This window comes from Dendronephthya gigantea, unplaced genomic scaffold (assembly GCF_004324835.1).
Source record: "Dendronephthya gigantea isolate DGI-Jeju-01 unplaced genomic scaffold, DenGig_1.0 000168F, whole genome shotgun sequence".
NCBI lineage: Eukaryota > Metazoa > Cnidaria > Anthozoa > Malacalcyonacea > Nephtheidae > Dendronephthya > Dendronephthya gigantea.
Window position 1 is genome coordinate 57,182 of NW_021163178.1, and position 14,790 is coordinate 71,971.

At 39.6% G+C, this 14,790-nt stretch overlaps 1 protein-coding gene across 1 annotated transcript; it reads left to right on the forward strand.

Moving 5' to 3' along the window:
- Nucleotides 1-769: 769 nt before the first annotated feature.
- On the forward strand, nucleotides 770-3,340 carry LOC114537879. The gene has a single exon (XM_028558991.1). It carries the CDS (start codon nucleotides 770-772, stop codon nucleotides 3,338-3,340), a length of 2,571 nt encoding a protein of 856 aa, XP_028414792.1.
- The last annotated feature ends 11,450 nt before the right edge of the window (nucleotides 3,341-14,790 follow it).

Below are 14,790 nucleotides of genomic sequence, written 5' to 3' on the forward strand. Positions count from 1 at the left end.
CCATACCGAAGATATCCAAGAAGTAAGTGACAATCTTCGGAGTTTTTGGGAACTAGAAGCCATCGGCATTAAGGACGAGAACGTTCGACCACTGACACCAGACGAGAAAAAGGCAGTTGAAATTGTGCAATCAACCCAAAATTACACCAACGGGAGATATGAAGTAGGTGTTCCTTGGAGAGACGGTGAGCCAGATTTCGCCGACAACTACGACATGGCTCATTCAAGACTACTGAAGCTGGAGTCATCCCTACGAAAGAAACCGGATGTCGCTATGGCCTACAACCAGATAATCCTGGATTACCTCCAAAAAGAGTACATCAAGAAAGTACCAAAGAAAACGGGTGACCAGTGGTTGTTGCCGCACTTTCCGGTGATCAATGAGGAGAAAACGTCGACCAAAGTTCGAATCGTCTTTGATGCGGCAGCGAAGCACAAAAACAAATGTCTGAACGACGCGCTTCACCCTGGGCCCAAGCTCCAACGAGAATTGGTAGACGTGTTAACGAGGTTCCGAAGAGAACCCGTGGCAGTGTCAGCAGATATCTCTCAGATGTTCTTACAAGTCGGACTTGCCGAGAAAGATCAACCTTTTCATCGCTTCCTTTGACGTGATTTGAACAAAGAAAGAGAACCCGAAATTTACGAGTTCCAGCGTCTACCATTCGGAAATACCTCTTCACCATTCTGCGCACAATATGTACTTCACTCCCACGCGGAGAAGAATAAAGATCACTTCTCGAAAGCCGCAGATACAGTGGATAATGCAATGTACGTGGACGATGTGCTGGACTCTTGCGAGACGGTTCAAGGAGCCATAACCCTTAGACAACAAACATCCGAGTTGGTGTCTGGCGCAGGCTTCAATTTGAGGAAATGGATGTCAAACCAGGCTGATGTTATCAAAGATGTTCCTGTTGAAGATCGTCTTCCCGGATTAGAGCTCAGTGATGGTAGCCTGCCGACGTTGAAGACCCTGGGAGTTCTGTGGAATGCCCGGCAAGATATCTTCAAGTTCGTGGTTCACCCTCCATCGCTGACTGAAGGCCCGACCAAAAGAGAAGTCCTAAGTAGTATAGCAAAGCTGTTTGATCCATTACAGTTTTTGGCTTCCTTCACTATACGAGCGAAATTATTGTTGCAAAAGACATTGGCAGCTGGAATTGGTTGGGAAGACAAAATGCCAGAAAATTTGTGCAACGAATGGAACAATTGGGTAAATGAACTGAGCGACTTAAACGGATTCGAAGTCCCTCGCCCTCTACGCTTACCTGGACCTACGGACGTCTGGTTGCACACCTTCTCAGACGCATCCCAAGATGCTTACGCAGCAGTGTCTTATCTTGTCAGTAATTACGAAGATCACGAAGCCACCTCACGGATCGTCGCATCCAAGAGTCGTGTCACGCCACTAAAGTCAGTTACTATCCCAAGACTGGAACTCATGGGAGCAGTACTCGCTACCCGACTGGCCAACAGCATTCTCCAGACATTGACAGTCAATGAAGCAACGTACTGGACGGACTCAACGAACGTCCTGTATTGGGTGCGTAACCAGAGCCGTGCATTCAAGCCATTTGTGGCCAATCGAGTGGCAGAGATACAGAGACATTCCAACCCAGAACAATGGCGACACATACCTGGTGGAATAAATCCAGCCGACCTACCAACTCGTGGACTTTCAGCAACCAACCTTTGTGAAGACAAATTATGGATGAAACGACCAGAGTTTTTGACGGATGAAGAAAAACCATTGCCAGAGAAATTATCGAATCACGGTCCATGTAGTGGCACGATAAAACAAGAAGAAAAGAAAGTCCAAGTTTATACAACGGATAAGGAAGCCAGTGACGACAGCCGCCTGGATCCAAAACGTTATTCATCTATGACCCGCCTTATTCGAGTTACGGCCTGGGTTAAACGTTTTATCAAGAATTGTAAGTCCCCGATAAATTCACGAGATACATCTATTGTTCTGCAAAACGTCGAGATTAAAACAGCGGAACTATTCTGGATCCGAAAAGCACAAGCCGAAAGTTTCGTCAACAAACAAAAGGACAAACGCCTATTGAAATTCTGCCCTATAGTCGACAAAGAAGGCATATTAAGAGTGGATGGCCGCCTCCGCCTTGCTGAAGATTTACCTTACGACACAAGACATCCAATCATATTGCCTAAAGATCATCCGATAAGCCGACTGGTTATACTTGCTGCTCACGAAAAGATCGGACACGGAACGGGAACAGAATACCTCCTGACAGAACTTCGTTCGAGATTTTGGATTATAAAAGGAAGATTGACAGTTAGAACCCTAATTGGTAAATGTCCTGGATGCAGACGAAGATTCCTCACGAAGCCTTGTGGTCAAAAAATGGCTCCCCTGCCTACTTCAAGAATAACTTTACCCTTAAGAGCATTTGAGCGAATTGGCACAGATTTCGCCGGACCATTTCTGACGAAACAAGGACGTGGGAAGCCGCGGATGAAACGATACCTTTGCCTGTTTACCTGTCTAACTACCCGCGCAGTCCACCTGGAAATGGCGTACAGCTTAGACACCGATTCGTTTATAAACGCATTTGTGCGGTTATGTGCACGGAGGGGGACGCCTTCTTATGTTATCTCGGACAACGGGACGAATTTCGTGGCTGGAGAGAAGGAAATACGAGAAAAAGTCAAGAGCTTCGATCAGCAGAAGATAATGAATAAGACGACTCGACACCAGTTAATCGAGTGGAAATTCAACCCCCCCTCCTCTCCACATTTTGGAGGAGTCTTCGAGAGTATGGTTAAGAGTGCAAAGAAGGCGATGAGAGCAATTTTAGGAGACGCTGACATTACCGACGAAGAATTACATACAGCGATTTGTGGAGCAGAAGGACTCCTTAATTCAAGACCAATCACCTATGTCAGCTCAACTCCCGACGACCTGGAACCGCTGACTCCTAGCCACTTCCTGGTTGGGCAACTAGGTGGACAATTCGCTCCTGACGTCACCCCCGAACAAGCCTTTAACCCCAAGAAACGTTGGAGACGTCTTCAACAACTAATCGCTCAGATCTGGAAAAGATGGCGTAAAGAGTTCCTCCCAAGCCTCAACGTAAGAGGAAAGTGGTTCGAACCGAAGAGAGAGCTCAAACCCGGAGATGTTGTTTTGGTGGTGGATCAAAACGCTAAGCGATATGAATGGCCTCTAGGACGTATCCAGGAAATCTATCGAGGAGGTGATGGACTTATCAGAGTCGTAAAGATTCGAGTAGGAGACAACGAATATATCCGTCCTGTACACCGGCTGTGTCCGCTAGAACGGGACAACGGGAACGAAAGCGACAAACAATAATTAAACTTGCTAACCTTATTGATATTTTGACTCTGTTACGAATGTGATCACATTCGGGAGGGGGATGTTTTGGAATTTATAGTTAATCCCATACCCCAAAGTTGCACGGGGGAATGGGGCGACGCGAACAAAAAAAACTGGGCGCGAGCATAATAATTAAGTGTGGTTGAAAAAGACATTTTTTGTACGACATAGTGTGTTTCAAGAATAAACCGTTTCTTTTTATATATTTTTGACTTGTTTTGTACCGGGATAGATTCAAAATCCTCTGCCTGATTAAGACTGTTCAAATTCGTGAACAGTTGACTTGGGCAAACGAAATCGGTCGTACGTTAATTTCATTAATCACAGAAGCCGAAAATCTTCCATCGATGCTTTTATCCTCCTATACAAGTACATTAAATGCTGGTGTCGAAACCCTGGATATTGTTGTCGCCGAAATGACCGAAGGATGCCTATTGCTTTCAGGAAAGAATGCCTCTGACTTTGTTTTCAGTTTTCTACTCCACCAACTGTACCCCCATGACCGCGTCAATGACGATCGTTTTGATTACAAATTGTGCCTCTGGAACAAGAAAACGGCGTACTGTACTTGTTGCAGGTTACTGGATCGCGTAATCATCTGTTCGGACTTTTCATCAATAACTTTGTTGGATTATTCTACCGGTATGTTTGGTGTGGCCTTCATTGCTTTCATTTTGATTGTTTTTCCTCAAATGATCATGTATTTAAGCTCCTTCCCCAAAGAACGCACGACATACAAAATTTCTGACAGCCCAATGTCACTTTCATCGATATTTCACATAATATTTATTGATGGCCATGGCCCAGTGAAGTCTCTTGGAAGAAAACTATTAATTTCGGTGTTAACTCTTTTAACATTGTTCCCAAAATGGGATCAAAATTACCCTTTAAATGCAAATTCTTACACCTCGCTTTTCTTGGTGCCGCTAATCTGTTCGTCTTGGGTGTTACTTCTTCTGTTTTTTGATATATACAACATCAATGAACAAGACGCTAGGATTCAATTTGATCACCGTAATCCCAAGACAAGTTTCCTTGTAAGGGAAAGTTTTAAAAGGATCATTGCTTTACCTTTCAATGTAAAATTTTGGCGTAAAGAAGCGAGGAAGAATCCATTTCTCCGTCGACACTTCAAGCAAAGCCTTGATTGTACTTCAACGAATGAACAATCGGCGACCAATGCTCAAGTTACCGAGCGCGCTAGATTATTATCGCGTGAAGTTGAATCCCAAGGCCAAACAAGAAGCAGTGGAAAACAGGATGTCAGTCGTATCGATGTGTTCAAATATTGTTTATCAATTGTGATTTTACTAATCCTATATCTTTTTTTTTTGCCGTTTGAATTGTGCATTGGTGGAGGTATTTTCCTCACTAAATTTTTGTTTAAGGCGTATATTTCATCATTTTCACAACATAAGGCCACAACCTCATCCCAAGCGCTAAGGTTGCACAACAATTATCGACATCAAATTTCTGGCAATCCATCTTTTTCGAGGCGTCGCGACGAAAAGAAAGACTTAAACGAATCAAAATTTAATATTGCATAATTTCGCGCAAATTGTTTCGGTTCAGCTTTGACCTTCCTGCTAATACTCGGTTCTTTTATGAAATGTTTAGTTCTCTTGTTCTACTTCATCGCTGGTTTATATCTAAACGCAGGACATTACAGTACATATTTTGTTCCCCTCTCCCTCGTCTTAGTTTATTCCTGGAGCAATTGGAGGTCTTCTGTTGCAGCGAAATATCTTGAATTAAATACAAGTATTTACAAATTTATAGCAAGAAAAATTCTATTCTGCATGGTTGTGAATGTACCCGCCCTGAAATACATTCCAGCGACCATGAGAGCTGCGACAGTTTTCGGTCAGTTACGTCGTCGGACGTTACCCACAGTTTCGTGATTAAGTTGGATAAAAACGGCGAGCCTGTCATTCCCAAGCCGTTATACGATATTGTCCGAGAGACGCTTCTTCCATACGACGAAATTTTGGTACCTTTTTTCGCTAAGGTATTTTTGGTTGTATTATTCGCTTATTTGCTGTTTCTTTTCCTGGCGCTATCTCAAAGCTCTGGCGTGTCGAGTAATTCTAAGATCCTCACCACAATGGTTGCTACATCAATACCGTTTCTTTTCGATATGATTTGGACTAAGAACAGCGACGCGCAAAAAACAGCCAATGACCTGGCCTTGAAATCAAAACTTAAGCGCAATTTAAACGTTTGTAGCGTGAATAATGTGACTGGAGAAATACTGGTGGAATTTATTGGTGATCTACCGACTGATCCAGTGGGCAACCGGACGTTTTGATAGGTGCACTTGGTTTTAATTTCATGCATTAAATTAACAACGCAATTGTGTATTCATTGATAGATTGTCGATTTATAATAATTATGGTAGATTAAAAAAGCGACGCAATGCTCGGATCAACGAACTTTCTAAAGCACGATTGGTAGTATTGAAATCCTAAAATAATGATACACTTGTAAGAACTGTTGCATTATTTTGTTGCATAGTAATATAAAATACAAAACAGTGAAACAGTTCAAGACCAATTATAATCTGATAATTATTATGTATTATATAACACCTATTTTAATTGGTTGTTTTTGAACACGTACTATTGAATAAACAAAAAATGAATGTTTTCATTTGTGCAATGGAAAAAATCTCCGCTTTGCCTCTTTGAATTATTTTATCTTTCACCTCAGGAAAATATTCTTATCATTACACTGATAAACATTAATTTTTGGTATACTATTATGAGCCCTGGTATTATTATGCCGGCAACGTCGGCGATTTAAATCTCAACTAGAGCTATATTTTAAAAGGGGAACTTCTTTTGAGGGAAAATTGTGATACGGGACTCCTAAAAATTTCTAGGGAACTAAAAGCTAACGGTGGATATTTGGGGAAAATCTTTGCGTTGTTTTCACTCGCCAGAGTCTCTGTACCCTTTAAAGGGCTTTATAGTCTCTTCTGCGCATCAGTTCTGCTTATAACAATGGTTGTCTACCAGTTTCAAAATTGCTCAAATTTCGCATGTTTGGTATATCTCTGAAAATATACTCTCTCCCATATTCATTTAAAGTATAGCGAACTAAAAGAAATTTCTTGATATTTTAGGAGATATATACAGGGTGTCTCAAAAAAAACGAAAATTACGTTGAAATCACCAATAACAATATGTAATTGTCATAGTTCGCGATCGAATGCCTATGTTCTCTGTTGGGATATAAATGTTTGCCATAAGCATTTTTATGCATGATGCAGTAAAATTTATTTGTACACAAAAATATTTATCAACAATGTTTACAATAATTTGTTCTTTGTCGACCTTTGTCGAAAAGCGTTTCGTACTTCCGTTGTACTTTGGGTAGGCGTATATAATTTATCACAATAAACACTCGTTGTTTCGCGGTCAACTGTACCATTTTCTTTGGAAGCATGCAATAAAAGGCTAATTTAAACTTTTATATCATATTCACAATTTCAAATTTTTCGTATTTAGCATTTCATAAGTTGAGCATGCAATTTCAATAGCTTTCGTATTTTTTGAAGATACCCTGTAGATTCAAAATGTATACAAAACTTTGTTTAAATTACCGACTGTTACCCAACTTTAATGCCCTATCACTAGTCTAACGTTTTTTGACGATTTCTCGCGCGGTATGAAAAGAATTTGTGGTTGTTCCATAACGTAATTCGTTTCTAGTTTGCAGTTTGTCGGTTCAATAAAAGTTTACCATCTGCATGTTCATTAATTAATAGACTGATCCTATTTTACATTATTGAAGAACTGAAAGTAACATTGGGTTAATGTTTATGGCAACTAATTTGTGTACAAAGTAACCATGGCAAAAAATTTGGGCACGTATCATTAGCTTTTATTATTTTAAACGTGTTGTTATAACACAATGTCAATGAATTATTTGTTTAGTAGCTTTCTCATAACTGGCATTTGCTATTGAATTTTCACGCATTAAAAGTAAATTACTGTGTTTATATAGCGTGATATAGGGCTGAAAATACTTTTGATTTAAATATTATGAAATGCCAGATGAATATTACATTAGGACTTTTCCCTTCACGGTGTTAGAAAGAATCTTTTAAAAACTATTTGGAGGGTTTTTTTCGTCATCAGCGATGGCGGTTAGGCGGATGTTTTTAAACTTCCATAAATTGTTGTTTTTTCTGTATGTCCATATTGTTTTTCTTGGATTATCTCATTATGAATGCGTTACATTAACGTCATTGTTCAACCACAAGCTTTTGTTCTTGGCCAAGGAGTCTACAGTGGTGAAAATCATGGTTTTTAAAAATAACGGTCGCGTGCGTAAGTCAACGGCCAAATCGCTAATCCTTGACAATTCTACAAAAATCATGCTCGGATGTCGTTTATTTATACATGCATCTTTCTCAATGTGGTTTATTTTGTTATCTGGTGATATTGAAACAAATCCTGGACCTGGACGGTCTCAAAACTCGTTAAAATTTGGTTTAGTAAACGCGCGCTCTTTACGGAGCAAGCTTGCCAAATTCCAGGTACTGATGTCTGTGTTTGATTTTGACATTTTGGCCGTGACGGAAACTTGGCTTAATGCTGATATACATGATGCTGAGATCACCGCTGGTTTACCTTATACTTGTTACCGTAGAGATCGTTCAGACGGCAGGAGAGGTGGCGGAGTTTTGCTTGCTGTGAACAATAAATGTTCTTCATATCGTCGTTGCGACTTGGAACTTGATCAACTTGAAATGGTTGCGATTGAAATTGAGTCGTCGAATTCACCAAATCTTATCGTTGCTGTGTTTTACCGGCCTCCTGATATTCATTCATCTGGTTTTATTGGGGACTTCACGACCTTCTTAGACAAAGTTAACTCTCGTGAGGTACGGAAAGAAACTATTAATCTTGGGCGACTTCAATTTTCCTCACATCGATTGGGCTAATCTCGATATTTCTTTGCCAACTGGAACAAACCTTAACTTTTGTGATCTATTAACAGAATATTTCTTAAGTCAAGTTGTGTTTTTACCAACACGATGTACCGGAGATAATACGAACAATGTACTGGATTTGGTTATCACAAACCATCCGGATAGCGTTAGACACCTTGATGTCATCAGTTCAGCTGATTCGCTGTTCCCAAGTGACCATTCTCTGGTGGCATTCGAACTCGTTTCCAAATGCAAACGACCTCCAAAACAACACCGGATTTGCTACTCATACAAGAAAGCTGATTTTCCTGGCTTGAGGAATTTATTAAAAACTGTTCCTTTCCATTGCGCCTTGGATAATGATAACATCGATGACGATTGGCAGTGTTGGCTGGACCTATTTAACGCAGCCGTCGACCAACATGTTCCCAAAGTCAAAATTAGAGACATCAATAGTCCACCTTGGATTGATGGTGAAGTGTTACATCTAATTCACAAGAAAGATGCTGCTCGAAGAAAGGCTTTGGCTAGTAATGGTGGAACTCGATCAACTGCGAATCCTGCGTGGGAAAGTATCGCAATCTACGACGCAAAGTCAAGGCTATGATTGACAAGAAACATAGAGACTACGTTGAAGCTGTGTCTCATTCAGTGAACACCAACTCGAAGCGTTTCTGGTCGTACATTAAGGCAAGAACCAAATCAGGATCAATCCCGAACATAGTCACCCATAACAGTGTTAAATACTCAACGAATGAAGCAAAAGCTGAGGCGTTCAATAACTTTTTCTTCACCTCCTTTACTCAACCTGATGCACATACCAGTGGTTCAATTCCAACGCAAAACAATTCGCTCGAATTCTCGTTAAGTGAGATTATGATATCGCCAATTGAAGTAGCAGCCTTGTTACGTAAACTTGATGTTTCAAAAGCCTCTGGTCCTGATGGCATTTCCGCCAGAATTTTAAAAGAATGTGCTGATCAAGTAGCTCCTTCCTTATGTGAACTGTTTAACAAATCATTGCGTCTTGGGCAGTTCCCCTCCCAATGGAAACACGCTCATATTGTACCAATATATAAGAAAGGAGATAAAGAACTGGTTTCCAACTATCGTCCGGTTTCTTTACTGAGTGTGTTGTCTAAAGTCTTGGAGAGGTGTGTCTTTAACCGAGTACTCAGTCATGTATCTTCCGCCATCCATAATTCTCAACATGGTTTTATGAAAGGAAAGTCAACGGTCACCCAGCTTTTATGTTTTCTTCATGAAATTGGGTCAGCCCTAGACCATGGATCGCAAACAGATGTAATTTACCTAGACTTCTCCAAGGCTTTCGATAGCGTCGATCATAAGCTGCTTATCCAGAAATTACATTGCTATGGTATCAATGGCGCTCTTCTGGATTGGTTCACCAGTTATCTTACAGACAGATCGCAAAGAACGGCTGTTGGAGGCGCACTTTCCAAATCTCTTCCTGTGTTATCGGGTGTTCCGCAGGGTTCTATTCTCGGACCATTGTTATTCGTGATTTTCATCAATGATCTACCTAAGAGTGTCTCAACCAACTGCTCCATGCTCCTCTACGCCGATGACACCAAGTGTTACAGAGCTGTTAATGACCAGAGCGACGCGGAGAAACTTCAACATGGCCTCGACCTCCTACATCGCGCCAGTACATCGGCGTATCTACGGTTTAACGTTGGCAAATGTGAGAATGTATCCTTCACTAGGAAGAAGAATCGTGTGGAAACTGTTTACCAACTTGGTGAAGTTTCTTTGAAGAGTTCGTCTTGCCAGAAGGACCTTGGCTTGATTGTATGCAACACACTAACATGGAAAGAACACACAATCAAGGCTGTTAAGAAGGCAAATTCCATGTTAGGCCTGTTACGACGTAACTCCAACAAGTTCTTCTCCACTTTGGCAAAGCGACTTCTGTATGTAGCTCTCGTTCGATCCAACCTTGATTACGCCAGCGAAGCATGGTCAGGTCAATCCATCCAGTTGACTCGTTATGTGGAAGGTGTACAAAGGAGGGCTTCCAAATTCATTCTTGGTTGGCCTGGTAGTCTTGCATCGTATCAAGAACGTTTGGTCAAGCTACAACTCCTTCCTATCTGCTATTGGCACGAGATCAAAGATTTGATGTTTTTGCATGGGTGCATCTATGATAGGTTTGATGTAGATGTTGAACAGTACGTCAAATTCACACCACAATTGCAAGACCGTCAGTTGAGGAATTCCGGGGCAATGAATTTCGCGCTACCAAAAACAAAAACCAAGCAGTTCGAACACAGCTATTTCATTAGAACGTGTAGGTTATGGAACAGTTTACCAACCTCAGTAAAGGAAGTAAAATCACCACGTATTTTTAAGAATCTTTTGAAGCAAAAGTATTTCTTGGGTGTGCGTCATGTTTTTGATGTGGATGTCTTTTGTACGTGGCGTTCTATTTGTCTTAAATGTAACTCTATACGTAATCTTTCTTCAGATAACCTCAGACTATGTTGTTAATCGTCTGAATCCACGTTTGTATTGTGTGTATATCTTGTCCAAATTTGTAAATAGTTATATATGTTAACCTTGTAGCTATTGGGAGAATGCCTTGGTTAGGGTTGTGCTCTGTCGCAATCTCCCTTGTTGTCAAGTGTAATATTTAGACTTAACAACTGAAATAAAGTATAGAATGGATGATGTGGACAGTTAATAAGCTAATCCCGACTTCGCCTAATATAAAACAGCGATAAAAACCAACCCTCGACTTCATCCTAAACGTGCACTTCGCCGAAAAAATGCGATAAAAATTGACTCTCAACCTCGCCCTCAACCTCGACCCTCGTCTCCTCGACCAAAACCCAAAGTCGTATGAATCATGTACGATCAAAGTTGGAGCAAGTAGTAAATGCCATACGCGGAATTGAAGATTATGCTTGAAATTATTCTAAAACAACTTCCATTCTTCTTCCCTTAATCATATTGGTTTTGTCAAACGTTTGTATTTTCATTAGTAACTTCATTATCACATAACGATTCTTTAGTTGTTCTTTGATGCAAAACGCGGTTCATGTTTCAGTCGTTAAAGGCTACTTTCCAATTAAGCTCTTTGTATGTGAATAGTTCAGGCTGAGAAAAGTTGAAACCGTTAAGTTCCTGTTTGATTTATATCTCATTCCTTGCTATATATTTTTTATAAATAATATCAAATAATACAAAATAAAAATTATTTTTGAAAGACAATGTCAAACAGGCAGTGGGATTTAACATACATTCTGTTCTTCATTCGCCTTTGTTTTTATCTATTATAAGGTTGACAGTTGCCTGTCGTTTTGCCTGATTTCTACTGTAATTTGTTTTGATTCACAATATAAATGTTCGCGCATTGATGTCTAGGTTTTTCGTTTAGCATATCGTACGACGCGCGATATACAGTATTGACTATCAAATCGTATTTTAAGTATATTGTTGATTGTTTGCCTGTTTGGACTTATTTTGACTCAGTGTTGATAATCCAAGTTTATTTTTACATCTTTGTCATTGAGCCTCGTGCATGTTTCATCGTCATAGTGGATCTGGGCAATCTGCCATATACGAAAATACAGCAAACGAGTATAGCAATTCCTTGAACTATTTAAGGCAAGACGACGATGCCGAAGGGTCGCCGAATACATCAAAGGTGGATTGCCCTGCAGAAGGAGTCAATTACATTCTTATTTTGTTAACTTTAGAGTTTAGTTTAGGCCCTGTTACACGATGCAATTTTTTGCAACTTGCAATACAACCCTACTCTTGAGAAATGTAAAATGCCAAAGTACGTGTTTTGCGTTGATATTTTTCGAATCCATATGGCATATCTTACTGATTTCAAGCAGAATTCCAAGTTGCAAGAAAAATTTCACCTTAACACGCCCTTTGTTAAATTAGTTGCGACGTGATCGTGTGACACATATTTCACAAATTTCAACGCTTTTGTAATATTTTTTTAACAATTGTACAGTATTGCCAATCCTGTTCTTATATGATATTTGGTTCAATTTGTTTTTAATGCCCGCAGCAATCCCTACCTTGCAGGTAACCTAGTTTTACTAGTAGATATAAAGAGATCTTTCCTTTCTCACTATACACTAGTATAAAAGAAAGAGATCACAAAATATCCACCGGCTAGCATTCTCGACCGAAAGGAAATCCACCTTAAGAGTAAAATACAGAATCCTTGAATTATTGCAAAAACGTAACACAAATGGCGGGCTGGGCGAGCAAGCAGTTCAATTACTGAATCAAATAATTTTATAAGATCATGTCATCAATGATGCAAAGCTACTGCAGGCAATTCTATGCCGACCTATTGACTGCCTAATAGCAAAATTAATTGCGAATATTTAAATAGATGGATCATCACTGCAAGACTTCCTACGTAATGATAAATACGACATGACGCTAAGTGCTCCAGAATGCATTAAGAATTAAGAGCTGTGTTAAGTAAAGTAGTCTATAGACTTAATCACAACTAATTGTACGCATAATTTGCACGAACACATAAATAGCTAGATCTTGTATATTTATTCTATTTCGTCATTGGTTACGTCATGACGGAATCACGTGAGATGGCGCGCGCCATTTCTAACGTCAGTGCACAAACCGTTTTCTAACGATCAGCACGTTTTTTGTACTTCGCTAAAAATAATCGATTTCTTTGCGGACCCCGTCGAGAATTATTATTATTATTTTATTATTAAAAATTTTATTTACAGACACTAGCCCCGTCAGTTACCACTGATTTCCACGGAGGGCGTCTACTTAATTACATTATGAGCGTCTACTTAATTACACTATACAAATATAAACTATATATAATATGCCGAATTAACTACTTGAATTTATGAGCCTCTTGAAACAATGAATCGATTGAGCAGACTTAGCTTCACGCGAAAGACTATTCCATAATACAGCTCCTCTATATTTAAAACTTCTTTTGAGAAACTCTTTCTTAGGTCTCGGGATTGATAGATCAGTATCGTAATGTCTCAGGTTATAACCATTTTCAATTACACTACGCTCAGAAAAGGATTCGCGAAGGCACGGAGCAGTACCGTTATTTAGGATATTATAAACGAGAACTGCTTTGTTAGTTTTATATTTAGTTTCGAGATTTTTCCATCTAAGCTGCTCCAGGAGTTCAGAGGAGCTTGTATTGTAGTCTGCCCCCGTTAACACCCGAGCAGCCCTATTTTGAAATTTTTGCAACTTTCTTTCAATAATAGACCGCAATTGTCCCAAGAGGGGAACAATAGTCAAAGTATGGTTGAATTAAAGCTTTGTAAATGGTGTGCATGGTTTCTTCAGGAACAAAGGGTTTAACTCGTCTCATTACATCTATTCCCGCGCCTACCTTTCTGCTTATTGCATTTATATGGGCTTCCCAATTAAGTTGTTCATCAATCTCGACTCCCAAACATTTAAAAGATCTATAACGGGTTACTGGTACATTTCCAAAGATCACTGACTTATTTCCTAGTTTATTTTGAATGTTATACGAAGAGCCTACAAACAAAAGTTTAGTTTTGGTAGTATGATGTTGCAATTTATTATCACTAAGCCATTTACTGATATTTTTTAAATCAGAACTCAACATATCTACTAATTCATCAAAGTTATCCGACGACGCAAAGATTTGAGTGTCGTCTGCATATATTCCAGGGGTAGTAGATTTTAGGTACTCTGGTAAGTCATTGATATACAGCAGAAACAACAGGGGACCCAGAATGGAACCTTGGGGAACTCCACTTATTATTTCTTTGCGAGTCGATATATAGCCATTCAGAAACACACCTGCTCTCGATTAGTCAAATAGGAAGCAAACCAAGCAAGTTCGGAGTGTTTTATTCCAAACTGGTTTTTCATTTTTATCAGTAGAATTTCATGATCAATTGAGTCAAAAGCTTTTCGAATATCTAAGGAAACTATACCAGTAATTTTACCCTCGTCCATATTTTCCAACCATTTATCACACATTTGAAGAAGTAGAGTTAATGTTGAGTGTTTTGGTCTAAAGCCAGATTGAAATTTTGAAATCAATAAGTTCTCTGACAGATAGTCATATAGTTGTCGAAAAATTTCTTTTTCAAATATTTTGCTAACAATTGGCAGAATGGAGATCGGACGGTAATTTTCACACTTTCTCCTATCTTCGGATTTATAGATTGGTTGGACTCGTGCTATTTTCCAATCATTGACAAATTTCCCAGTATATAATGATAGATTAAAAATGGCAGTCAGTGATGGAGCAATTATATCCGCAGATAGTTTAAGTACTTTTGCTGGAATTTTATCGAGTCCCGTAGCTTTAGAAACTTTTAGAGATTTTAGATTATTTGCAATTTGATCAATACTTAGACCTGAGAAGCAAAATGTTGAGCGGCAAGTAGAATCCTTAACATTTGTTTCGTAGGCAGCGTTACAATTTGTCACTTCAGCCGCTAGTGACGGGCCAATA

Bases quoted from the DNA above. Each gene is read 5' to 3' on its own strand.
- LOC114537879 (XM_028558991.1), top strand. From the start codon at position 770: ATGTACGTGGACGATGTGCTGGACTCTTGCGAGACGGTTCAAGGAGCC.